Raw genomic sequence first — 27,662 nt, 5'->3', positions numbered from 1 at the left:
GCCTGTAATCCCAGCTATTCAGGGGGCTGAGGCAGGAGAATCGCTTGAACACAGGAGCCAGAGGTTGCAGTGAGCCGAGACCGCGCCATTGCACTCCAGCCTGGGAGACAGAGCAAGACTTAGTCTCAGAAAAAACAAAAAAAAAGAAAAGAAAAGTAAAGAAAAGAAAATACCCAGCTGGTGCCTCTGCATCCCTTCCTGGTTCAGCCCCCCTCAGCACACCCATGACCACCTGTGGTGCAGACACTCAAGGCACACAGAGGGACCCCAGCCTGCTCTGTGACTCTCACGCTCTGTGGTCTCCAATCGTGGCACCACACATCTGGCTTTCTGTGTGATGTCTTCTCTAAGGAAAGCACTCAGACCTAAAAACAAGTGCTTTTCAATTTCTTTTGTACCTCCAGGTAGATCACTGTATCTTGCTGTCCAGTGATTAAAATCCTTAATTTTCTGCTGACCTCTGCAGTTATTATAAAGGTCATAAAAGTGTGCTAGATGTTTATCCAGAAAGAAGATATATTTTTATTCATTTTTAATAACAGGGTCAGGGGAAATTATTTGAGGAGGGAAATGTGTGAGTAAACATCACATAAAATATGTGGTTGCTGTTTTTTTTTTTTTTTTTTTTTTTGAGACGGAGTCTCACTCTGTCACCCGGCCTGGAATGCAGTGGCCGGATCTCAGCTCACTGCAAGCTCCGCCTCCCGGATTCACGCCATTCTCCTGCCTCAGCCTCCCGAGTAGCTGGGACTACAGGCGCCCGCCACCTCGCCCGGCTAGTTTTTTGTATTTTTTTTAGTAGAGACGGGGTTTCACCGTGTTAGCCAGGATGGTCTTGATCTCCTGACCTTGTGATCCGCCCGTCTCGGCCTCCCAAAGTGCTGGGATGACAGGCTTGAGCCACCGCGCCCGGCCGTGGTTGCTGTTTTTAAGCTATTTTCATACCTTAAAAGTATGAGTATTGGTTACTACTAACCTATTTCAGATAAGCTATCAACAATAATGCTGAATACAGTCTTAGTATGTGCCACTCAAATCTATTATGTCAGTACTTGGAATGATCGATTTTGTGTACAGGGATATTTTAAAGCACTTATCCATGGAAAACTTAAGCTAGTCATATGTGTTCTTATTATGGAACTCATTGTGGGTACAAGATTTCATAAAGCAGATTACATTTCTCATTCATAAAGCAATTGCCAACTTTTGATTTGCTTCTGAATTAAAATAAAAACCCCAAAGGAAAAAATGTAGGGATGGGTCCATGTGTTTTCACCAGCTTGGCTCAAAACCTTAGTCCGGAGCTGGGTTCTGTGGACCAAGGTCTCTTTGATCTGCCTGACTCTGTCTCCTTCCTCCAGGCCATCAATACTTCCATCAAAAGTAAAATTCCTTGTGTGGTGGTGGAAGGCTCGGGCCAGATCGCTGATGTGATCGCCAGCCTGGTGGAGGTGGAGGATGCCCTGACATCTTCTGCCGTCAAGGAGAAGCTGGTACGCTTTTTACCCCGCACGGTGTCCCGGCTGCCGGAGGAGGAGACTGAGAGTTGGATCAAATGGGTGAGTTGTTGGGACCATGTCTGGAGGCTGAGAAAATGAGACTAGTTTGTGAGAAGGGAGAATGCCTTAAACGCCCAACTCCACCAGCAGCTGCACATATTCGGTGTTTTCTCCGTGCCTTTCAGACTCAACAGGTGTCTTGCTGGAAACTGAAGTTCAGTAAGTTACGTGGCTCACCAAGTGTATGATATTTCTACTTGAGATATTGCATTTTTCAGAATTTACTGAGAAAGGGAAAACTGATGGTTTTATATGAATGTTCTTACTGGGACATTGTAATATCTTATTCAAGTCCAGGAGAGAGATAGACACAAGACTCTGGCAAAAAGAGATAAACATATCAGCTTACTGATGATGAAGGCAAAGTTGAAAGAGGTGGCTTGAGGTGCAGAACATTGGACCTGCATATGCTAAGTCTCAGAATAAGACAGATGAGCCCACCCTGACACAGGCAGCCCCGGACACCTGCTGACCTCCCTGCTGGGCTAGACGTGGAGGCTGCAGACCAGGGCACTAGTGCTTTGCAAGGAGCAAAGCCCAATGACAGAAGGAGAGGGCTGGCTGGGCAAAGCCAATATTGCTCCCCAACCCTGAGTAGGGCTAAGTGAAAGAGTGGAGATTGACCAGGCAGCTAATTGTGATGAGGCTTCTCCTATGGAACTCTGTTGTTTGGGAAAAGCAGCACTCCCTTTCCAAAGTGCTTATGTATTTTTGATTCTCTAGGCATTCATACCTAATTATTTTGAGTTAGTTCTGAACATACAAACAGGGCTGGGTGCAGTGACTCTTGTCTGTAATCCCAACCCTTTGGGAGGCCACGGCTGGAAGATTGCTTGAGGCCAGGAGTTCAAGACCTGCCTGGACAACGTAGTGAGACTCCATCCCTACAAACAAACAAACAAACAAAAATTACCCAGACATACAACTGTAGTACCAGCTACTTGGTAAGTTGAGGTGGGAGAATCACTTGAGCCAGGGAGTTTGAGGCTGCAGTGAGCTGCTAGCCATTGCACTCTAGTCTGGGTGACATAGTGAGATCCCATCTCAGGAAAAAACCAAAACAAACAATCAAAAAAAGCATATAAACAGGCCATTTCCAAAGTATACATATCAAAGTAAGACACTGCGTATTGACTGCATATTGATTACCACTCTCAACGTCATTTCCTGTGATGGATGGAGTAAATTCAGTGGTCAGTTCAGGGATCCCTATAGAGGAAGAAACAGATGACTCCTAATTTATCCACCAAAGATGGCCCCAGGTCCACTTCAGTGACTCTCCTGTCACTCCTTGTACAAGTTGGCTTACCAGGTCTTGACCAGGCCGTGTCCAATGAACAGAGGCCATCTGAAGGGTTACCACATCCTTTATAAGGGATTTTGATTTCTGCTTCATGAAAACTGTTACAGGCGACTCATCTGAAATAGGCTAAAAGGCATATTGTACCTTCTTTGATTATATTATCCTTTCTGCAATTCATAGCTAATTCATATTCATACTGAATATGCTAATGATATGTCGTAATTATAATCACGTCACTCAGAAGACATATATCAATAATAAAAATTAGTCTGGAATTTTAATTAGGCACTCATATAGGGCTTTGCAATTGGTACAGATTTCCCAAAAGACCAAGCTCAAGAGTGGGATTATTAATTAATGAATGTATACATTCAGGCAAGTATTAATTAGGCAACTTTCCAGGGCAGTCCTGGGTGACCTCACTGACTGTGTGGACAAACAGCCCCAAACCTGGACTCCCAGTTTCTTGACCACTCTAAGCGACGAACTATACCTCTTCCACTGGGCTCACACCTTCCTCTCCTAAAAGCCGCCACGGTTATTCCCCCATGCCTATTCCTCAGCTTCTCGAGAACTTGACCCTTCATAGTCTTCCAATCTATCAACCGATCTAGATATCATTCATTTATTTATTCATCTTTAACTCTCATTTATTAATTTATTCAGTAGATATTTGTTGAGCACATACCGCGTGCCAGGTTCTGAAATAGGCACTTCAGAAAGAATTGCGTACACAACAGAAACGGTCTGTGTTCTCATAGACAAAACAGAAGTTGAGAAAAGGTTTATGTCGAGGGATGACAGTACAATGCATTCTGTAATTGCAAGCTGAAATGGGTGTTCAGAAGAAAGGTAACATGGATACAGAAAGGCAGGTGCTGAGGGAGCCTGGACTGGTGTGGGGCTTTCTGGAAGGCTTCCCGGAGGAAGTGACGTGGGAGCCAAGATCTGAAGGATGGAGAGAGTTAACGACGCGGGGGCTGGGGTTGTGGTGGTGGTGGGAACTGCATGTGCAAAGGTCCTGAGGTAGGGGGCATGCCTGAGGAGTAAAAGACGGCCTTGAGGGTGGAAATGGTGAGTGGGAGCTAAGAACTTGTGAGGGCCCAGCCCAGGAGGCTCCTTGGGCCCTGTTTGGTCTTGTTCAAGTGTAATGGGGTATTGTTAAAAGGTTTGAAGCAGGGAGAAAACGAGATAGGCGTTGTGTTCAGGAGAGCTCACTCTGGCAGCAGTGGGGCAGAGGATGGAGGAGGCAGGAGTATGCGGGATGGAGTCCCAGCTAGGAGGCCCCTGTGGCCGTCTCTGGGGTCCATCGGTTTACTTGATACCCATATTCATTTTCTTCTTCTTTCTTTTTATTTCAAAGGAAAATAAAAATAACTCCTTGGTACTGCCCACCTCCACTTGTGCCCCAGAATTTGGGGACCTTCAGCCCTCTTCCCTGCCTGTCAGTCCTAGCTGGACCCCTATTCTTCAGCCTGAACAAAGGCTGCAGACAGATGAAGAGGGCCTTTCCTTCATGCTATCATTCCCGTCCATCCTCTCCTTCAAAATCTCCACGGTTTATCTTTTCCTGCAGTTTTCATTGATTTATTCATCAACTACCTGGGTGCTTTGAACTAAGACCTCTATCACCACCTTTCCCAGGCAGCTGCAACCTCAAAAGTTCGCCTTCTAATTTCCAAATCCAAGGGCTCTTCTTGCCATCTTCAAACAGCTAGATCCTGAGACTTCGTCTCCCACCCAGCGGAGCCTCTGCAGTTCCAGATCCTTATTTCCAAATGTCACCAGGGAAGCCCACCATTGCCTCAAACTCAGTCTAATGGAAACCAGACTTGCTCCCTTGGCTAGAAGGGGCCCTACTCACCAAGCTCCTGCTGGGCTCGCCAGTGCTCGTAACCTTGGAATTACGGGGTTCTTTACTTTTTAAAATGTCTTAAAATTAAACATTACAGAAAAATAACAAAGGACAATGTAGAAAATTCTTAATCTTTTTCTCCAGTTTCCAAGTCTTCTTTCTTGTTTGCATTTGAGCTCTTATTTCCTATCGTTTAAATCTTTATGGGCACACTTGGATGGTGTCTACAGTCTTCTATTGCCCCTTCATGATGTACTGGGTCGTTTAATAACTGAGCATCTGCCATGTGTCAGCTTTGTGACACACACACACACACACACACACGCACACAGACGCACACATCTCTAGTCAAATGAGGCTCTCAGCTTTTTGATACGGGCTTCTTGATACGTGTGCTCTTATATAACCGGTACTTTATTCTCACTGTAGTCAAGGACTCATTACAATTCCGAAATGAGAAGCTGATCTGGAACTCCACTACAGGTGGTCTTTTTAAAGAAGGTCTCTCTCAAAAAGAAAGAAGTTTATGCTCCTCATGCCTAACATCTGTTGGCTGACAACTTTGTTCTTTACTTTTACCAGCTCAAAGAAATTCTTGAAAGTTCTCACCTATTAACAGTTATTAAAATGGAAGAAGCTGGGGACGAAATTGTGAGCAATGCCATCTCCTATGCTCTATATAAAGGTGAGTAAAAAATAGCTCCTTTTGAAGTGTCAGCTTTGTGTTGTTTTCTGTGGCTTTTCATGAGGTACGTTTCTTTTATAAAACAGCTTTATTGAAAGGCAAGCTTGTGCTTAATTTTGATGATTTTAGATTGGAAGCTAGAATAACTACGCTTGCCCTGGTGAGGTGAATCTCCTTGGTTGTATGTGTTTGGTAGAATAATAATTTTTATGTCATTAAAATACTGGTCAAACACAATCACAGTGGTCTCCAAAGAGCTTTTTCTAACAGTGGTTGAAAATATTTTTTTATTGGGCCTCAGATTCCTTTGAGAATATGGCAGAACTATGGGTCTTTGTCCTAGCAGTCTACATATTTGTACACATATGCACACATACTTCACACATAAGTAATTTTGCATTTAATTTCAGGAGTCTACAAATTTCCTGAAGCTTACGAATGAAACTCAGGTTAAAATATTCTCGTTCAGGATCTTTGCTGCTTTAGAATTCCATAAAGTGGATGTTACCCATAGTAAATAGATCCTGGATAGTCTAGACTTGAATTTGTGACTGGTAAATGTAAATTAGCTAGAGTAGAGGTAGGCACATTGGAAGTGCAATTAAAGCATTAGCAATTTATTAGAATCATTCTTATTGTACTTGCCAGACATTTGGTTATAAAGGTATTTATTAAAATGGAATTACATCTGTACAGATACATAGATGCAGAAAATATTCGCTCTGGAAAAGACAAGAATAACAATGTTGTAAGGTGGCTTATTGTTTCATAGATTTAGATGTAGCATAAGTCAGAGATGGCCTTGACATATAATGCTATGGAATCTGAATCTATGGAAAAAACCTTAATATACTATTATTACACCGTTAGGATATTCAATGGAAAAACATTACTGTAGCCTGAGTTGATCCCCATTATAAACTTTGGGACATACAGGATGTGGTTAAGAATGAGTGAAGATAGAGTGAATGACAGTTTGAGTGTCTGAATGTAAAAGAACATGCTCAGCATCACCTGTGATAAACAGCTCTGAGAATTGGCCACACTGAATGGTTCTGACTCTTTCTGGGCCTTTGGTGAGTGGAGTCTTTTCCTGCCCTCTTACAGCCTTCAGCACCAATGAGCAAGACAAGGATAACTGGAACGGGCAGCTGAAGCTTCTGCTGGAGTGGAACCAGCTGGACTTAGCCAATGATGAGATTTTCACCAATGACCGCCGATGGGAGGTAAGCACGAAGCTCTCCTGGGTTATTCCAGTGTTGGGTCTGGACAGTGGTCTGGGCAATGGCTGGTCCATTTCCAGCAAGATTCAATGCTGAATCTCTTAAGGGATTGTTCTATTCCGGAATATCAGGTTTGGTGAGCCTTTATTTCCTTGTCTGCAGCATGGGGTCATAACATTGACTTAGTAGGTTTGTTGTGAAGAGATAATAAAAATAAATGGTCTAAAATAATATCAACTCCACAATGCCTTCAGCCACAACGTGAGGCTGGTTCCCCATATGGGTGCAGAGATGCAGATCTCCTCCTGGATGTGCGTGGGCAGAAGTATGGGAAAAATATATGTTGGATGATTGAAAGTAGCTTAACTACAGATCAAGACGGCAGCACTCTTGCTCCATGCCCCCACCTGCCTAGCCAAGTTCTGATGAGAGAACTGTCTGTAATGAGATGCATAAGAGGCAAATAGAACAACCTGACTGACACTCCCGGGTGAATGTCTTAGAGCAGGGTTACAGGTCCATGGCCGTTAGGAACAGCAGGAAGTGAGCAGTGGGCAAGCAAGTGAAACTTCATCTGTATTTACACCAGCTCCCCATTGCTCGCATTCCTGCCTGAGCTCCGCCTTCAGTCAGATCAGCAGCGGTGTCAGCTTCCTATAGGAGCACGAACCCTATTGTGAACGGAGCATGTGAGGGATCTAGGTTGTGCGCTCCCTATGAGAATCTAATGCCTGATGATCTGTCACTGCCTCCCATCACCCCCAGATGGGACTGTCCAGTTGCAGGAAAGCAAGCCCAGAGTTCCCACTGAGTTTACATTATGGAGAGTAGTATAATTATCTAATTATATATTACAATGTAGTAATAGTAGAAATAAAGTGCACAATAAATGTAACGCTCTTGGATCATCCCAAAACCATCCCCCCAGCCTGGTCAATGGAAAAATTGTCTTCCAGGAAACTAGCCCCTGGTGCCAAAAAGATTGGTGACTGCTGTCTTAGAGCTAGAAACCAGGACTCCCCTAGCCACATGAGCAGCTTTAATATGGAAGTTGCACATGCAATAAAAAGCGTTTTTTTTTCTTTCCAGCAGACTGCATTTTCTCACTTTTCAATGTGATTAGTGTTTTAGGATTGCATTTTCCAGCAGTATCCTCCTGTGTACAACTGAAGTGCAGTCAGCCCTGGGAGCTTTTTTCAATGACAATTATTGTGAACCATCACACTCAGTTTTATAAGGCTGCTTCTTTGTTTTCGGCTTTTCCAAATTAATTTCAGTCATTAGGGGGCCATGATAATATATGTACTTTTCTACATGTATGTATGGATTTGAAGGTGCATATATTTCATAACTTTCATTCTTGGCAGACAGGGTCAGAAAACACTTTCAGGCCTATTGTTGTGTAATCAAAGAATAAGACTCGATTTATATTAACATACTATCAATTTTAATGAGAACAGCATACATAAAGTCATGGCTTATAAATTTTTAAATTATTCATTCTTTTAGCAAACATTATCTTGTGTATCGTGTTTGCAGTACAATGAACCCTGCTGCACATTGCAAGGCTTTAATTAGTGGAGGGAAAGTGGAACTGTAAGTACATCCAGTCAATTGATTCATAAATGAATTACTGTGTGTGAAATGTTCTATTTAAGTGAGGTCAGATGGTACAAATAAACTTAGGCACGTCATGAATGGTACATTTAATTTTATTAACTCAGCTAAAGATGGTTAAGGGTTAAGGGCACAAGGGCTAAGGAAATGGACTCTGGAGTCAGCCCATTTGCATGACTTTGGGCAAATTATTTAACCTCCCTATGCCTCAGTTTCCTCCTACAGTGGCATGTTAGAGCCAGCTTGTATTGGCTGGCAAGAGCCAACTACTAAATTTTTAGAGATTTTCTGAGTTGGTTGTTAAATACAGTCATTATTAATCAATTATCTTTGGCTGGTCATAGTGGCTAATGCCTGTAATCCCAGCACTTTGAGAGGCCAAGGTGAGAGGATTGCTTGAGTCCAGGAGTTTGAGATCAGTCTGGACAACATGGCGAAACCCCATGTCTACCAAATATATATATATATATATATATATAAATTTACTGGGTGTGGTGGCACACACCCGTAGTCTAGGCTACTTAGGTGGCTGAGGTTGGAGGATTGCTTAAGCCCAGGAGGTGGAGGTTGTAATGAGCTGAGATCACACCACTGCACTCCAGCCTGGACAACAAAGCCAGATCTTGTCTCAAAATAAACAAACAAAAAAACTCAAAAAACAAAAACCAAAAAAAGTGAATTATTCAAACTTAGAATTACATAGATTTTATAGAATTCTATAGAATTATTAAGGTAATCAATAATCAAAACATATCATTTTCTAATTATTTGATTACATTTACTATTACCTTTGCTCTGAAGGCCAACTGTGTGTATTGTATGCGGAAGCTGGAGACGCTATACGATGGTCAGCCACTCCACATCTCTTCCCGATTCTGTGTTTACTGATGTCACATTGGTAGCTGAAACTTGGCCACAATGGAAGTATTTACACCATAGAAATCAGAAAACATTACAAATCAGGGCTTCTGTTTTCTTTGAGAGAGCCAGTGGTTCAGTGTTCACCAGTACCCAACTGCTCATCCGAAAATGGAGATGACGATAATAGCAGTACTTATCTCCTTGGGCTGTTACGATGATTAAATCAGATAATGTTTCTAAAGTGCTTAGAGCATTGGCACATATGAAGCATTGTTTGTTTTAAAATAAAAATCTCTGGAATACTGATAAATTGCCCCAAGCAATTTCCCTTTGTGTGTTTACTTGCCCGTCACAGCAGTCCACAGCATGGATGATCCCCTTTGTGGTTGTGAAATCAGGGCCTCATCGGTATCACGGGAGGGGGAGTTGCTGATAGTTTTTTGAAGGCCTGGTCTGAACTTGCATCTCTGAGAGGAATTTGACCTGTGTTAGCTTATTTCATCCTCGCAACCATCTATTTCTTAGAAGAGCAAACTGAGGCTCAGAGACACAATATTCCAGGTCACATGGCTGGAAAATGGTAGACTCAAGGTTTGAAAGCAAAGATGTGAGTGGCGGGAAAGCCTCTTCCCATGTGCTGGTGGTTCTCAAGGTGTGGGTCCTGGACTGGTGGCAGCCTGGGAAGAACCTTGGCACTTGCTACCTTGCAAATCACCAGGCTCCACTTCAGACTTGCAGAAATTCCAATATTGACTCCCAGCATTCTGCATTTACCAGGCCCTCCAAGTAGTTCTGATTAAAGTTTGAGAACCACTGCCCTATGCTAGTGAGTGTGTGACCAGTGGAAAGGCCAATGGATTTAGGAAAGAAAAGTGAAATGCTGGACATGAGGAACACTTCCTTAAAGGACAGAAGAGAAATCATAGCTGACATCTTTCCAGAGGTAGCCCCCTCTTCCCCTGCTGAGCCCTGCAGGATCCACAATGTGGGGACTCAAGGGACCCTTGACAAGTCCTTCTCTAGGCAAAGTGTGATCCCCATGAGACCAACATTAGGCAGGAACAAAACTGATTAATGCTGCCGTGGGCAGAAGACATCCACCTAGACCAGGGATCAGGCATGCAGTGTAAGAGAGTAAGTGGGCCTGTAGGTCCCAGGGAGGAGTGGTGAGGACTGTGGGGAGCTGGAGATCCAAGGCTCCGGGAAGCAGCTGCCCCTTGGCTCCCACTGATGGTTCCCATGTTGTTGGAGCTGCTGGTTTTTACTCTTTTTTTGTTGGGGGTGGGAGATGGAGTTTTGCTCTTGTCGCCCAGGCTTGGAGTGCAGTGGCACCATCTCGGCTCACTGCAACCTCCGCCTCCCGGGTTCAAGCGATTCTCCTGCTTCAGCCTCCAGAGTAGCTGGGATTACAGGTGTGCACCACCACGCCAAGCTAATTTTTGTATTATTAGTAGAGATGGGGTTTTACCAGGCTGGCCAGGCTGGTCTCAAACTCCTGACCTCAGGTGATCTACCCACTTCAGCTTCCCAAAGTGATGGGATTATAGGCATGAGTCACCACGCCCAGCTTATTTTTTTATTTTTATTTTTATTTTTGAGATAGAGTCTCAATCTGTCACCCAAGCTGGAGTGCAGAGTTGCAATTTTGGCTCACTGCAACCTCTGCCTCCCAGGTTCAAGCGATTTTCCTGCCTCAGCCTCCCAAGCAGCTGGGATTACAGGCACCTGCCACCACACCTGGCTAGCTTTTTTATTTTTAGTAGAGATGTAGAGATGAGGTTTAACCATGTTGACCAGGCTGATCTCGAACTCCTGACCTCAAGTTATCTGCCCACCTCGGCCTCCCAAAGGGCTGGGATTACAGATGTGAGCCACTGTGCCTGGCAGCTTTTACTCTTAACTTGAGATTTTAATGCTAGAAATGTGGATTTTGATGAATTTTCTAATTTTTAAATGTTGGCAATGGAATAAAATTGTGAGAAATGCTATGGAGGACACACAGAACACGACTGAGAGCTGGAGTGGCCTGTAGTCCACTGGGTTGTGTCTGAAGGAAACATTGATGATCCGTTTTTTTTTTTCTTGAGATGGAGTCTTGCTCTGTCACCCAGGCTGGAGTGCAGTGGCGTGATCTCGGCTCACTGCAGCTCTGCCTCCTGGGTTCAAGCGATTCTCGTGCCTCAGCCTCCCAAGTAGCTGGGACTATAGGTGCGTGCCACCACACCTGGCTAATTTTTTTTTTTTTTTAGTAGAGATGGGGTTTCAACCTGTTGGCCAGGCTGGTCTCAAACTCCTGACCTCAAGTGGTTTTCCCACCTTGGCCTCCCAAAATGCTGGTGATCTTTCTTAAGATTCTCTGTAAGTTCCTATGGGCTAAGTTTTGTCAGAAGCCCAGAAAGTAGAGCTAGAGATAGATAACAATCAAGTATTATTGTCAAGTGTTCCAGTGACTTATTGGTATGTAACATGACCAGACATTGGCTTGGTGGTATGTGGTTTGCATATAGTTTGATGCATTCTATTTTAACACCTGTATTTGAGAACGCAGTCCCCATAATAGAAGGTTCCTGGGCATCTGTGAAGGGCAGCAGATCCCACAGTGCAGTGTAGAGACAGCACTGGTGGCTGGGTCATAACTGGTATCTACTGTCGACTTCAGAGAGGTGGTTCCAGCTATACTACTACCCCCACACCCCCCACCCCTGATCGAGTGTTTCCTTTATGTCTGATACTGGGGAAAATTTTTGACCAATGTCCTCTCTACATGGGTGTATTTATCTCTACTTTAGCAAGGAGGTAAGTCACAACCAAATTCACATCTAGCTGATGACAAAGATTTCACCATGCCATTCCCCTGTTTAGAGGTTTGAAATGTAATCCTCTGTTGTGTTAAAATGGAAAAAAGATAAATTTTATTCTCAAGACAGGAGTGAAAGAGAAGTTGAAGATATTATTACTCTGTGACTGGAAATATGGTGCTGCTGAGGAAGAAAAATGCCTAATGTTTTCTTTACCATATTTGTGTAGTATTGTTAGTACTGTCACTGTTCTTTCTCCTTAGTCTGCTGACCTTCAAGAAGTCATGTTTACGGCTCTCATAAAGGACAGACCCAAGTTTGTCCGTCTCTTTCTGGAGAACGGCTTGAACCTGCGGAAGTTTCTCACCCACGATGTCCTCACTGAGCTCTTCTCCAACCACTTCAGCACCCTTGTGTACCGGAATCTGCAGATCGCCAAGAATTCCTATAATGATGCCCTCCTCACGTTTGTCTGGAAACTGGTTGCAAATTTCCGAAGAGGCTTCCGGAAGGAAGACAGAAATGGCCGGGACGAGATGGACATAGAACTCCACGTAGGTACTGGAAGAGTTGCCTGCTTGAATTCTCGGATATTTTGAGGGTTCCCTCACAAGATATCTCCATTTTCCCTACTCCCTGTCTTATTGCCATAAAATACTTAACACATTGACATTGTTAATTTTTTTTTTTTTAACTCCGTTTACTTAAGATAAGGCGTCTGTCTATAGGGTGAGTCTCTGCTATTTCTAATGCCTTGCTTTGTGTTCTATACTATACTATATTTCAGACTAGTTGCAGTTTTCTTTTCTTTTCTTTTCTTTTTTTTTTTTTGAGACAGAGTCTCGCTGTGTCACCAAGGCTGGAGTGCAGTGGTCCAATCTCAGCTCACTGCAATCTCTGCCTCCTGGGTTCGAGCAATTCTTCTGCCTCAGCCTCGCAAGTAGCTGGGACTACAGGCACCCGCCACCATGCCCAGCTAATTTTTGTATTTTTAGTAGATACGGGGTTTCACCATGTTGGCCAGGCTGGTCTCAAACTCCTCTCCTCGTGATCTGTCTGCCTCGGCCTCCCAAAGTGCTGGGATTACAGGCGTGAGCCACCGTGCCCGGCCTCTTTTTTCTTTTCTTTTCTTTTTTTTTTTTTTTGAGACAGAGTCTCACGCTGTTGCCCAGGCTGGAGTGCAGTGGCCCGATCTCAGCTCACTGCAACCTCCACCTCCCAGATTCAAGTGATTCTCCTGCCTCAGCCTCTCAAGTAGCTGGGATTACAGGCGTGAGCCACCATGCCTGGCTAATTTTTGTATTTTTAGTAGACATGGAGTTTCACCACGTTGGCCAGGCTGGTCTTGAACTCTTGACCTCAGGTGATTTGCCTGCCTTGGCCTCCCAAGTGTTGGGATTATAGGTGTGAACCACTGTGCCCGGCCTCAGGTTTTCTTAATTCCAGAGCTTGGTGTGGTATACTTTCTGAAGGTATCTAATAGGGAATAGGGGCAAACAAATAGCTGCATGCTCTTCTCATCCTTCACGGGCCATGATCTGCTTAAAATAGCAGCTCGCATGCTCTTTTGTGAGTAAAGGCGGGAAGTGCATATTTTCAAAGGGATAAATCTGGATATTCACTTGAGACAATTTTGTGGCTGTAACACCTATAATCCCACAGGACTTCTCATTTACAGGTGCTGGCCCAGTTCCCAATTGCCCAGTTCCCAATTGCCAGCACCTGGCCCAGTTCCCAATTGCCGGCACCTGGCCTAGTTCCCAATTGCCAGCACCCGTAACTCTTTGCTGAAAGTTTGTATTGATCTGAGCCCAGCAGTGCATAGATACACCCACTTGAAGGAGCTGACTTGAAGGTTTGTGCCCTACTCTGGCTCCTAGAGTTGGCTAGTGGGGCTAATCTCTAGTTATCCACCAAGATAATTGGCTTGATAATGCACCTTTTATTGGGTTCCCTTTTTTTCTGACATCATTTCCTCAGGTCTCCATTGGTTTCTTTGAGATCACGTCCAAAATAAACTACTTGCCTCAAATCCTTGTCTCAGATTTTTTCTGGGGAAACCCAAACTAGGTCATTATCCTTTGTAATTATGGAATTTTTAGAGTGCGTGTATGTGTGTTGCAAAAATCTAAATGCACTAGCTGTTTGCAGGAATTGGAAGTGTTTAAAGAGCTTCAGTTCGACTATATTCATGTTAAATTTGTCTGCAATATGCATAATATGCCTCATGCATTTTATTCATTGGTAAAACCTGTAAAGAAGTTGAAAAGGAATATATTACATATATCCATTTAGTTGTTTTTCTATCTGAAAAGTTTCCCTTAAAGGTATAGAATGCTGAATAGGAGCTGGGATTCTAAGTGATAGGTTAGGCACAAATCTTGAATAACCGTCCAAAGAAATAAGCCACAGTTTTATGTTGGGATAATTGAACTTAAGCCATAGGAAAGTTGGAATCTAGTTTGAATAATTTTTTTCTAGAAGAGAAACAGGGTTACATGATGAGAAGGAATTGCTTTCTCTCAGCCTGTCAGGAGTCATTCCGTTTTCAAATTGCTCTCAAGGCTTTTTTCACCCTTTATACCTTTTCATCTAGTTGTACTTTGTCTTTTATGACAGATAAAAGATTTGGTGTCAAAATTAGACCACCCAGTGAGTTGCAGAGATGAAAATCACATCACTGTACTGTGAGAATGGAGTCATGCACAAAGCCACAGAGCCCTCCAAACGTGGGCTACTCTTCTAGGGCTTCCTGGTCCCAGAACAGTTACCATTTGCACATGCTGACCATATGCTCTAACCCCCCAGGACGTGTCTCCTATTACTCGGCACCCCCTGCAAGCTCTCTTCATCTGGGCCATTCTTCAGAACAAGAAGGAACTCTCCAAAGTCATCTGGGAGCAGGTAAGTGCCAAATGTATGCTTTGTTTTAACGGTTCTGATCCTCTCAAAATTCACATGCTAATAGAAAATATCATCAGTGAAATGGGATGTCTGAGGTCAGATGAACATGGCCTCTGTTCCATGTTGGTGAAGGAGTGCTTGGGAGGGACAGTCCCTGGAAAGTAGTCGGGCTTGGGGGGCAGTCCAGTAGGCACCTGCTTCTCAGGTGTGTGTGGGTGTGTGATTATTTTCCAAGTGGATGAGGTATTCACATTTGATTTTAAAAATTAATTTCCAGCTTTATTGCATTATGGACAGGAGGTAGGCCCTGTGAAAAATTCCACTTTGGAAAGTTTATTGAGAATTTTCCTAGTGACTTAGCATGTAAGAACTTTTGTAAATGGTTTCTGGACACTCACATTACTTTCTTTATTTTGAGAGATAAGCTTAGATATTGAATATTGAATTCACATACTCGGTCTTAAAGTTATGTTGTTCAGGTCCTCTGTGTTCTTGTCCAGGACCCACTCAACTTTTGAACTATTCCAGTATGAGAGTGAATTAGACCTCCCACTATCATGGTCTTACTGTCAGTTTCTCATGGCATTATTCTTAATATTTTTATATGCTAATTCTATGTTCAAGACTGTGAACATATTCAGGTTCCAAGTTATTTTGTGTTCATTAAAAATTTTACTTTGAATCATTATGACTAGTTCCTAGGGAGAGTTTAGGGCTCCCTGACGCCAGAGCAATTTCCATTTGCACATGTCAACCACGTTCTCTAACCCCTCCCATCAAATTAATTCTACTATTTCCTGCTTTTGCCATGAATACATTCTTGTTGGACATTAACCTTAACTTGACCACTTCAGGGGATTAAGAATTAACCTTAAGCTGGGCGAGGTGGCTCACACCTGTAATCTCAGCACTCTGGGAGACCGAGGCTGGTGGATCACCTGAGGTCAGAAGTTCGAGACCAGCCTGACCAACATGGCAAAACCCCGTCTCTACCAAAAATCCAAAAATTAGCCGGGTGTGGTGGTGGGCACCTGTAATCCCAACTACTTGGGAGGTTGAGGCAGGAGAATCACTTGAACCCGGAAGGCGGAGGTTGCAGTGAGCCAAGATTGCACCACAGCATTCCAGCCTGGGCGGCAGAGTGAGACTCCATCTCAAATTAAAAAAAAAAAGAAAAAGAGAGAGAATTAACCTTAAAATTCTCCACCGCCCTAAAAAGACCAGGGGCTGCACTCTGGCAGCCTTGGGAGCCAGCAAGCTTCTGAAGACTCTGGCCAAAGTGAAGAACGACATCAATGCTGCTGGGGAGTCCGAGGAGCTGGCTAATGAGTACGAGACCCGGGCTGTCGGTGAGTCCACAGTGTGGGATGCCCCAGTGGGTGCAGATCTGCCATGCAGCGTAGACCTTGCCAGTGGCACTCACAGGCCAGGTGGTGGAGGTCCGTGGTATATCCAAGCTCCCCAGCCTGATTGAGGGCTGCAGACCACAAGGTCCGGATGCCACAAGTTCCTTGGTCCTGGCACATACGGAATTTTCCAAGAATGAACGTGGGAAATCTTGGGCTCCCTGATCCCACGGCCACCCAGGGCCATACCCAGGCCCAGTTCTAAGCAACTCAGGGAGCATTGGAGTACTTTTTTGGGGGTTGGGGGGCGGGTTCTGGATGCCATTACAACACTGTGACAGGGCTGAGATTTTACCTGACTTGCACACTAACCAGTTAGCCTGCCAGTTTCATATGCACACACTGCCAGAGGACCCAGCCCCTGGGCCTGCGACACTCACGGTTTGTCACTCGTAGCAAAAGCAGCAGCCTGAGTAGCATCTTGGGTTGCTTCTCCTTGCCTCGGTTCCCAAGGGGTAACTCTAATAATGGTTGCACTGCAGCTCCCTGAAGTTAGGGGACACGGAGCTTCTATCAGGGCTGCAACTCAGATTACTTATTGCCTGGAGTGGACGATACTCCACTAAGCATTACTCTCCTGGCATGTCTCAGGACGCCTGACTGCTGTTTGCTATTCAGTCCTCGAACAAAGCTTGTCAGTACCCTTTGCACAGAGGCCTCAATCATTCAGGAATGTGAGAAATCTGGAACTGACTGCCTCTAAACATCATTTTAAATGAGAATATCAGGACTGCTCAGTTTTTTCCATTTTCACTTGACAGTTTTAAGTTTGCAACGTGGTATTTGCATCCAGGTTTGTCTAGTGTCTTATCAAATGTTAACATGCTCATGAGTTTAGCTTGTCCATGTTGGAAAAAAGGTGTCTATTTCTTTTAATTTATTAAAATTTCAAAGCAGTTCATTTCTGGATGACCTCAATTAGGCAATGGCTCCTAATATTTTTACTTTTAAAAAATTTCCTCTCAGGATCTACACTGCAATTTCTTTGTCATTAGATCATGAAATGTAAGCACACACTAATGCAGTAGGTCAGTGGTTGTTGTTGTTGTTGTTGTTATTGAGACAGAGTTTCACTCTTGTTGCCCAGGCTGGAGTGCAGTGGCATGATCTCGGCTCACTGCAAGCTCCGCCTCACAGGTTCAAGCAATTCTCCTGCTTCAGCCTCCTGAGTAGCTGGGATTACAGGCGCCTGCCACCTTGCCCAGCTAATGTTTTGTATTTTTAGTAAAGATGGGGATTTGCCATGTTGGGCAGGCTAGTCTCGAACTCCTGACCTCAGGTGATCCATATGCCTTGGCCTCCCAAAGTGCTGGGATTACAGGTGTGAGCCACTGTGCCCAGCCTTTTTTTTCTCTGTGCCTTATCTGCCAAACAACCTTGCCAAGAAGACGTAGAGTTCAGATGAGATGGAAGAAGGGCTGCTCTGATTACGGGGGGATGGAAGGAGGGGAGGTGCAGAAGGTCTAGATCCCTTCTCAGTGGCTGAGGCTCTTCTGTCTGAGCCCAGATGGAAGCCCATCAAAGAGAGGGACTCCCTGTGTGCAATGCAGCTCAATCCAGTGAGCAGGTGTTGCCATCTGCTGCCATCAGGAGCTCTGCTGGGTTTGTTGTGCCTTTAGAAAATCCTGCTATTCAGTAACAAATTGTGTTGTGATGGCATTTTCTATGCCTTTTATAAGAATGGACTCACACCCAGGCTATTCTTGGATTCAGGAGTTGGCTGGGGGTGGAAGCAGCACAGTTTCGGTCATGTGCGGCTCTGACACCAGCTTCTCTCTGTGCTGATGTCGCTGTAGAGCTGTTCACTGAGTGTTACAGCAGCGATGAAGACTTGGCAGAACAGCTGCTGGTCTATTCCTGTGAAGCCTGGGGTGGAAGCAACTGTCTGGAGCTAGCAGTGGAGGCCACAGACCAGCATTTCATCGCCCAGCCTGGGGTCCAGGTAAACCATGCTCAGCCACCAGACCACGTGGGGCTTTTATGTCAGATGCTATTAGTTGCATTAAAAAATATTAAAAACAAACCTTATTCTCCAATATAAAAGCCATAGAAGGAGTGGTTTGGTGATGATGTGGAAGATGGCAGAGTACAGGCATTGGTTGAAATCCATGCTTTAAGAGATGGTGCAGGACAAAGAATATTCTTTGAGTTTCCACTAAGCAAACAACACAGCATCGCAATTATGAGCTGTGTCTCTGGATCCCACTGCTTGGGTCTCCATCTGCTGTACCCCCAATGGGGTGTGTGATGATGGGCCAAGTCACATGAGCTCTCCGAGTCTTAGTTTCTTCGTCTGCAAAATGGTGAGAGTAGCAGATAAAGGGTTATTGTGAGGATTTAAGGAGATAATATGTGAAAGGCGTTGGTCCTTTATTTAGCTATTGCTACTGCAGTTATTATTAGTAGTGGTAGCAGTAGGGAAACTATTGTGAAATGGGTAAAAGCAGTCTTGAGGTTTTCTGCACTGAAGTGAATGAATCGTAGTCTGCACCTGGTGTCTCAGGCTGCAGAGGGGAGCTTTTCATCCACAGTTCCAGTTGTAGAAATGTGGGTGTGAGAAGGGGAGGAGGAAGGGAAGAGATGGAGGGACCAACGCTTGTCAGCCACAGCTGTTATACACAAGGCCACGTTTCATCTTCACAGCACCTGTGGGGATGGGTGCCTTCCCATTTCACTGAGGAGGATGCAGGAGCTCAGAGAGGTTCTGGAATGTCCTTCTAGCTTGCACTGCTGGGAAGTAGCAGCAGTGGGATTGGCTCTCATGTTGATTGCCTGCAACTTTCTTGTCATGGACTTTCCATGATATCACACAGCCAAGTGTTTATGAACAAAACCCACTTACTACTGCAACTAAGCTAGGTTAAATGAGAGCATTGATCCATGACAAGGAGCACACAGAGAGGGTCTTACTATTGCTCAGTTTTAGCCTCTGCTGCAGTGTAGTGGGTAGAAGTAAGGCTGGTGCTGGAGTCGGGGTGTGCCTGGGAGGCTGGGCTGGCTTCCCAGGTGGGCCACACTCTGCTTATGGCTTCCTGGGCCCCAAACCCCATCTTGCGTATGTCCCAGAACCTGGGGCCCTGGGGAGGCTGGCTTTTACTCCTGCCCAGGTTCACAGATCCTGAGGTTTCAATCAGATGCCAGGTCATTCATTTCACTGAAAAACTTACGACCAGGCCACAGGATCACCTGTGGGCCCGGCCAGGGAGTTTCCTTTCAATAGTCAAGGTGCTGTGTGGCATCAGAATGCTGCCAGTGACCATGGAACCCAACCCAATGCTGTAATTTCTGTGACTGGGGCCTGACAGTGACACTCAGTGATGGCCTGGCGTCTGCATTGCCCCAGCAGAATAGGAGAGTGAGGAAGACTAAGCACTACCTGTCTTCCTTGCCCACGACCCCCGCACACCCTCCCAAGAAGACCCCAAAGTGAGGATTTCAATGCAGGGAGTTTATTCTGGAGGTGAACGTGGGAAGGACAGGAGGCACCAGTGAGGCAGGGAAGGGACAGGGACAGACGTGATGTGCTGATGAGGAGGTTGCCACCGTGGGCACCGGGGCTCGGCCTGCCGGGAACCTCTGGGAAACTGTAGAACTTGCTTTATTGTCGCCCGGCCCAGTGCAAAGCAGCCGACCATTTACCCACCAACTGCAATTGGTTGTTTGTTGAAAGCTGACACCTTGTTCCAGGACACTAGTCCTCATGGGTCAAGCTCGCACCTGGCTGGAGCAGCCCCAGGCAGGGGCCCTCAGAAGCAGCCATCCTCCTCCAAGGGGCAGGGCAGGTGCCCAGGGCTGCAGGGGTGCATGTCAGTCCCAGCCCTCCAAGCCCACACTGAGAAGGCCCTGGGTTTCCCTTTTCCTCTGCTCCTGAGACACACCAACCTCCTTCTGCTTGACGGGCTATTTTTTGAGAGATGTGGATCCTTTGATGTGGTCGAGTCTATGCTCCCTGCTAACTCTCAGAGCTACTGTGAGTTTTCTAACTTCCACCTTAGTGGAAGTTCCTTCTATCCCAACGTCAAGGGTTGATTCAGTCTGGGGAGAGCTTTTTCATGCATTTCAGCCTGAATTGACGTCAAGACACCAACAGTCTCCCCCTTCCGAACTTCCTTTTAGTTTCCTGACAAAAGCATCACCTGTCTTTCTCCAGAAATGAATCCTTGGGGACTCTGCAGGTAGTACTGGCTGTGCCTGTGAATTTGTGATCATTGAAGACAAAGGAGCCAGAAAGATACTTGTTTAAACTTATGTAATAAAAATGTGAGTTGGACAAAAAATGTCCTAGGTTTATTGAATCTGAACATATACAACTATTACTTTGAAGTGCACATAATCCAACTCACAAAAAGAGTTAAAATAAAACCAAGTTTGGCCAGGTGTGGTGGCTCATGCCTGTAATCCCAGCACTTTGGGAGACCGAGGCGGGTGGATCACCTGAGGTTGGGAGTTCGCAACCAGCCTGACCAACATGGAGAAACCCCATCTCTACTAAAATACAAACAAACAAACAAACAAAATAGCTGGGCCTGGTGGTACACACCTGTCATCCCAGCTACTCAGGAGGCTGAGGCAGGAGAATCGCTTGNTCACAAAAAGAGTTAAAATAAAACCAAGTTTGGCCAGGTGTGGTGGCTCATGCCTGTAATCCCAGCACTTTGGGAGACCGAGGCGGGTGGATCACCTGAGGTTGGGAGTTCGCAACCAGCCTGACCAACATGGAGAAACCCCATCTCTACTAAAAATACAAACAAACAAACAAACAAAATAGCTGGGCCTGGTGGTACACACCTGTCATCCCAGCTACTCAGGAGGCTGAGGCAGGAGAATCGCTTGAACCCAGGAGGCGAAGGTTGCGGTGAGCCAAGATCGCACCATTGCACTCCAGCCTGGGCAACAAGAGTGAAACTCCGTCTCAAAAAAAAAAAAAAAAAAAAAAAAAAAAAGGGCATTAATTCAAAGAGCTGTATATTTTGGGGAAAGCGTGGGGCAGGAAGACAGTTTGCATGCCGTCCTGCATATGATTGTGTTAATAAGGACTTGTTCTCTGTCTTTCTTTCCCTGTAGAATTTTCTTTCTAAGCAATGGTATGGAGAGATTTCACGAGACACCAAGAACTGGAAGATTATCCTGTGTCTCTTTATTATACCCTTGGTGGGCTGTGGCTTTGTATCATTTAGGTACAAACCAAGGCACATAATTGTGTGTGTGTGTGTGTGTGCCAGTGTGTGTAGATGCATCCACATATGTGTGTTCTCATGTAAATGATTAAAAAGCCTAGAACTTAGGATGTTCACATGGGTGCCTATGAATTTGGTCTGGTTTCTCCCCTGACTTTTCCTGGGTTCCCTCTTAAGTGAGTAGAGGTGGGTTGTGTCTTTAATATCTGGGGCAGAATGGGGATTTGTTAATTGCAAAATGCCAAGTATTGAATTGGGGTTGGGTCCATCTTAGGACAGTTTTGATCCCGTCTCTTCCTCCTGGCTACGGTCTGTATTTATCTATGTTTAGAAGGAGGGGAGGGCTGTGCCAGTCCCATGCTTGCAAGGACGCTGACGATGCCCTCATCTCTGGGTCCAGGAAGAAGCCTGTTGACAAGCACAAGAAGCTGCTTTGGCACTATGTGGCGTTCTTCACCTCCCCCTTCGTGGTCTTCTCCTGGAACGTGGTCTTCTACATCGCCTTCCTCCTGCTGTTTGCCTACGTGCTGCTCATGGATTTCCATTCGGTGCCACACCCCCCTGAGCTGGTCCTGTACGCGCTGGTCTTTGTCCTCTTCTGTGATGAAGTGAGACAGGTAGGGCAGCCATGACAGCAGGAATCCCCTTGCTTCCTTGGTGGGAGGCATCTTTCTAAAGCCAAGAGGTATAGAAGTTGCTTCTGAAATTCAAAAGTCATTATCTTCCCAAAATAAATGTTCTCTTTAGGTGCTAATCCGTGAGTGTAAAGGTGCGTTTTCACACCCTTAGTAATTCAGTAAAATCTCCTAGTACCAAGTTTATTCTGTGCTCTCTAATGAATGTTAATTGATGGAGATGTATTAGTTAGGAATGGGGGAGTGTTCGAAGAGAAGAGAGACCCAGGACGGTAAACCCACTGCCGTCATCCGGAGTGGTTTGCCATTACCGTGGCATGATAAGTAGCAGGGAGCTGGCAGGACTTTTGAGCTAAGAGCATCTTAATGCCCAGCATGTCAGAGTGACGATGTTTTAAAGTCATGTAACTCCCTGTGGGTTTCAGGGAGCTGGTGTGAATTATTCATGGTACTTTTCTGCAGTTTCTTGGGACCTTCATTTTTTGCCATCCTCTCTCTACTGTTGAACCCAGAAGTCTAGCTCAGGACTCCTGTGTAGCAGGCGCTTGGTTAGTAATTGTTGAAGAAATAAAGTTGGTGGTGAAAGTGGTGTTATCCCTAAACCATTATGAAAAGTCATCCCAGAAAATCCTTTCACACTTAGCAGTTTACAAATTGTTTGAGAACTGCTGTTGTTGTCACTGTTGTCCCCTCTGAACCTAAACACAAAAATACATCAATTCAGCAAGTGCGTGCTAGGCACTGACAGTTTCCGAGGTACAATGCCATGTGCTGCAAGAGATCTGGAGGGGCAAAGAGTGTTGTTCTTGCCCTTATAGAGTCACTGACTCATATAAGAACCCTATGTTGGCTTAAACTTTCACGCCAACTCTGACAGACTTTTTTTGATGACTCCCAGCGGTCCTGGGTTGAGAAAGATTCCAAGGGTCTGTCTGTTCTCAGCAGGAGAGTGTTTTGATTGATTAGTGATATCTGCCATGGGTATGACCTGTGGGAAGAGTCCTGGCACCAGTGCCCTGTATCTGCCTTTCCTTGCCTAGTAGGTCTGAGGTGCAGATGGGGAATAGAGCTGGCATGCAGGTGGAGGAAGCGTAAGCTAAATGATTCATGCCAGTTTTGAACAGCAGGATTATCAGGCTTCACTTACCAGCAACTCTTCCCCCAGGACAGGGCCCTGCTATGTGCAGGGGATTTCCCTAGCTTCGGATCAGCCCTATGGGAGTCCCATGCACTGCCCTGGGAAGTCACAGCCCTGCCCAGGCCATGCCCTCAGTATTAGTCTGTAGGGCTGCCAAGATGAAGCACCATAGACCATATGGCTTTAATAACAGAAGTTCATTGCCTTATGGTTCTAGAGGCCAGAAGTCTGAGATCAAGCTGTCGGCAGGGCTGACTCCCTCTGAAGGCTGTGCGGGAGGCTCTGTCCTAGCCTCTCCTCCAGCTTTCGGCGGCCAGCTGGCAAGCTTCACCATTCCTTGGCTTGTCGATGCATCACTCTGATCCCTGTCCTCAGGGGTGACTCCTGCATGAGTGATTGTGTCCAAATTTCCACTCTTCCTGGGGACATTTGTCGTACTGGATCAGGGGCCACCCTACTTCAGCATGACTTCCTCTTTACTTAATCCTCCCCTGTTTCCAAACAATGTCACATGCAAAGGTACTGGGGGTTAGGACTTGTCACATGCCAAGGTACTGGGGGTTAGGACTGCCATGTGTGAATTTTTGGAGACACAATTTAACCTGTAACACCTACAACAAGTCTCTTTCTCTTAGCTGCCATCCTACTTCCTTGCTCTGTGTTGTGATTTGCTATGTATGTGTCAGCAGCAGCGAGGGAATGGAAATATTCTATTTGAGGGAAGCGGAGAAAGACTGAAGGAGATTCATCATTTAGAACAGGGTGGGCCCAGACCAGAGTGAGAAAGTGAGAGAAGCAGCCCTCATCCAGCTAGGAACCCTGGAGCCATGGTGTGGGAGCTCACTCTGGATGAGGTCCTGCGTTTTCCCTTCTCCTGAGCTGGCGTGGTGTCCTCCACTCTCACTTGTAGTTGACCATGACCAAGACCCTTTTCAAAGGCACTTCAGGAACAAAAAGACAGTATTCTCAGCTTAGCTTTTGCAAGAGGGAGGGGCTGAAAGGGTGAAATTGGGGCTTTGTAGCACTGGAGGGGAAGAGCCCCAACACCCTCTACCTCTCACTCCCTCTGAGGGGCTGGCTGATGTCTTATTATGTACTGGAAACAACTGGGACAGTGTCTGCCCCAAGAGTAGGGTAAGTACCAATTTTTTTTTTTTTTTTTTGAGACTGTATCTTGGTCTATCGCCCAGGCTGGAGTGCAATGGCATGATCTTGGCTCACTGCAATCCCCACCTCCCAGGTTCAAGTGATTCTCCTGCCTCAGCCTCCCGAGTATCTGGGACTACAGGCACGCGCCACCATGCCCAGCTAATTTTTGTATTTTTAGTAGGGATGGGGTGTTACCATGTTGGCCAGGATGGCTTGATCTCTTGACCTCATGATCCGCCTGCCTCGGTCTCCCAAAGTGCTGGGATTACAGGTGTGAGCCACCATGCCTGGCCACCAAAGGGTTTTGCCTGGTCTGTGGAAATTGGTAGCCTTGGAGGGCAGCCCGCTGGTTCCTGGCAGGCCCTTTGTGGCACAGCTTACAGGAGAGGCAGCTGGACCACCTGGGAAGTCACACAGGCCTCCAACCCTTGGTGGTCACTCACAGGCAGGAACTTGAGCTCTGTGGGGGCAGCAGAGTTTGCTGGAAGAGGCACAGGGTCTGTAGGAACTGGAGCAGCACACTGCATGACTCAGGTGACCATCCTGACATCTCAAAGGTAGCCACTGAGTAGAATCAAGTGACAATGGATTCATAGCCTGATAGGGAAATGAGTCATGAGCACAAATTAGCAGAGAGAGAGAGAGAGAGAGAGAGAGAGAGAGAGAGAGAGAGAGGAGAAATGTGGAGGTGGGGAGGAAGAAAAAACCAGCTGGAATTACGAATGGCTGGTCAGTAGTAACTTACTGAATTTTTTTGACCTGCAAGAGGTTATTTAGAGAATAAGAGGATGGACGTCTGGCATGGTGCCCTAGTGCATCTCTTCTTGCATCAACTCCACTGGGAGGTTCCTTTGAGCTTTTCCAGTTCCTAACACATACTCTGTTGTTGCTCAGAATCGCGTGGCATGGGAATGATTTGATTTAGATGTTTATTTCTTATTCACATTTGGTCCTCAGGGGCTGGCACAGGAGCTGGCACTAACATGTTTCTGACAAGCGTGTGTGTTTTTAGTGAAAGGGTTGATGAAGCAAGGTCTTCATAGTTCAACCCAAGGGCTGTGTGCCCTGGGGTGGCCATGGTAACACTCAGGAGACCAGCGTTGGGGAGCTGGAGAGGAACCCTACCCACAGCCCCACAGGCAGGAGCTCAAGGGTGTTCTCTGGGAGCAGAGGGCGCTTTGGTGGCCTCTTTTCAGAATGGTTGATGAAAAGTCAAAAGTCCTTTTTCTGCTACTTTTCACCCCTCAGGCTCCCAAACATTTCTCTACCTGTCCCTGACCCTGCTTCTCTTGCTGCATTAAGGCTCAGAAGCTGCTGTGCAAGTCCAGACATTGTTTGACTCCTTCAGGCATCTAAAGAAACCAGAGGCTGGGTGCAGTGGCTCACACCTGTAATCCCAGCACTTTGGGAGGCCGAGGCGAGCAGATCACCTGAGGTCAGGAAGTTTGAGACCAGCCTGGCCAACATGGCAAAATCCCATCTCTACTAAAAGTACAAAAATTAGCCGGGCGTGGTGGTGCATGCTTGTAATCCCAGCTACTCAGGAGGCTGAGGCAGTAGAGTCGCTTGAACCCTGGAGGCAGAGGTTGCAGTGAGCTGAGATTGCTCCACCGCACTCCAGCCTGGGTAACAGAGCAAGACTCCATCTCAAAACAAAACAAAATGAAACAAAACAAACACACAAAAACCAGGAATCTGAGAGCGGGGACTTGTTCTGGGTTGCTTTGGAAGCAGACCTTGGCCTCTGTGGAAGCTGCAGGGAGATTTGTCTTGGCTTCATCCAAGTATTTCATTAATGCGTTCTTCCTTTCAACAAATATTTCACACCCCTACTTTGTGCCAGGCACTGTTCTAGGCAGCAATGCACCAAACAGACGAAGATCTCTTCCCCCGTGGAGCATTCTACCAGTTCATGATGATTTCTGGGAGCTTTCAAGGAGAAGAGATGAGCATCGACAAGCAGCGCTAAGTGGGCGAGTCTTACATTTACTGGGAGGTTGGCCCAGAGGACTTGTAACAGAAAAATCCAAAGTCTGCAAATCACAGACATCTCTGTGCCAATTTCCTATGTGCATTTAGCTACTAAGTCACCTGTTCGGGTCATGCAGGAGGAGACTCAGGAGAAGTACATTTTTCTTGGAGAAAGGCCCTGGGCAGAGTTAGCATGAGGTGTTTTTGCTCAGGGAGGACACAGGGCAGGGTCGTGGGGTGGGAGTAGACAGGGGCAGGTGTGCAGGAGAACTGGGGAAGGACAACGGGCTGTGAGTAATTCCCTGGGCCTGCGGGAGGAAGGGTAGGGGTCTGGCTGACCCCTACCTATTCTGTTTGCCTTCATTGTGGGTGATGCTGGATATGGGGGGGATGCTTACTAAATATCTCTTCTTGTTATTTTTAAGAATTATCTTTGAATGGGCCACTTTTAACTCAGCAATCCTGGGTATGAAATCAACAGTATGGGAAGCGCCCTGTGCTTAGGGTCAGCAGTGTGTGTTCCAGGTGGCGCTGCCATCCAAGGGCTTTTCCGGCCTCACAGCTGTGATTCTGCAGCATGAACGGGTCTGTAGAACATAGGCATGGAGATCCTTATCGTTAAAAGAATGCAACACTCGGGGTCGCTGTTTCTCTTCTGGTCTGCAGACTCGTGCATTTGACGTCCTAAATGGGGTTGCTTTCCTCTGAGAAACAGTTCTGCTGGCCTGGTGCTGTCTTAATTAACCTAGTTTACACTTGTTAGGAAAAAAAAAAAAACCCAAACACCCAAGCAGAGTGTGACCTGATTTAGGCTGTGTCTGGGTGTCAAAAAGTCATGCCCTTCCTTATGTACCTGTGTCCCTTTGCCTGAATGCAGATGTCGAAATGCTAATTTGGAATTGTGAAACGAGGCAGTCAATAAGTGCAAATACAGTTGCTAAATAATCCTGGGGTCTGTTAAACATACATTGGGGATGTTTATTTAAAAAGGGATGAGTCCCATCATGCCTTCATGGAGGGCACCGTTCAATCTTGAGGAATGCTGAATCACCAAATCCTGACGGATAGGATGCCATAGTGTCCTGGGATTTTGTGAATACAGCCTCTCTGGCATTCTGCTCAGAGAAGAGGCCTCTTTTCCTTTAAAAACAGGTTTTCTCCCTGCGATGGTAACTTGGAGCCTCAGAATTGACCTATTTCTGATGTCTCTCTTCATGTAGGTCAGGCTTCTGAAAGTCTCCCGGGCTGAGATTGGGCTGGGGCAGTGCGAGTCTCCCGGTGCCTACCTGCCTCCTATTGCAGGGCATTAAGCGGGGAGCTAGCAGCAGGGAGGGACATTCCCAATCCCCCTTATCTTACCAGGCACCAGGAGAGCAAAAGG

The 27,662-nt window shown here is 45.9% G+C and overlaps 1 protein-coding gene across 1 annotated transcript in view; it reads left to right on the top strand.

Moving 5' to 3' along the window:
* TRPM8 (transient receptor potential cation channel subfamily M member 8) overlaps positions 1 to 27,662 on the top strand; it is a 90,835-nt gene that overhangs the window by 21,435 nt on the left and 41,738 nt on the right. The window contains exons 8-16 of the mRNA XM_017890395.1: positions 1,362 to 1,559; positions 5,300 to 5,402; positions 6,510 to 6,628; positions 12,165 to 12,455; positions 14,710 to 14,805; positions 16,025 to 16,154; positions 18,008 to 18,153; positions 21,276 to 21,388; positions 21,789 to 22,005. Coding sequence (XP_017745884.1) covers positions 1,362 to 1,559; positions 5,300 to 5,402; positions 6,510 to 6,628; positions 12,165 to 12,455; positions 14,710 to 14,805; positions 16,025 to 16,154; positions 18,008 to 18,153; positions 21,276 to 21,388; positions 21,789 to 22,005 — 1,413 coding nt within the window. The remainder of the gene's footprint in view (positions 1 to 1,361; positions 1,560 to 5,299; positions 5,403 to 6,509; positions 6,629 to 12,164; positions 12,456 to 14,709; positions 14,806 to 16,024; positions 16,155 to 18,007; positions 18,154 to 21,275; positions 21,389 to 21,788; positions 22,006 to 27,662) is intronic.

Source organism: Rhinopithecus bieti, unplaced genomic scaffold (genome assembly GCF_001698545.2).
Source record: "Rhinopithecus bieti isolate Rb0 unplaced genomic scaffold, ASM169854v2 scaffold_19482, whole genome shotgun sequence".
NCBI lineage: Eukaryota > Metazoa > Chordata > Mammalia > Primates > Cercopithecidae > Rhinopithecus > Rhinopithecus bieti.
Note: the sequence above shows the minus strand (reverse complement) of the source record. Positions and strands in the feature narration are given on the sequence as shown.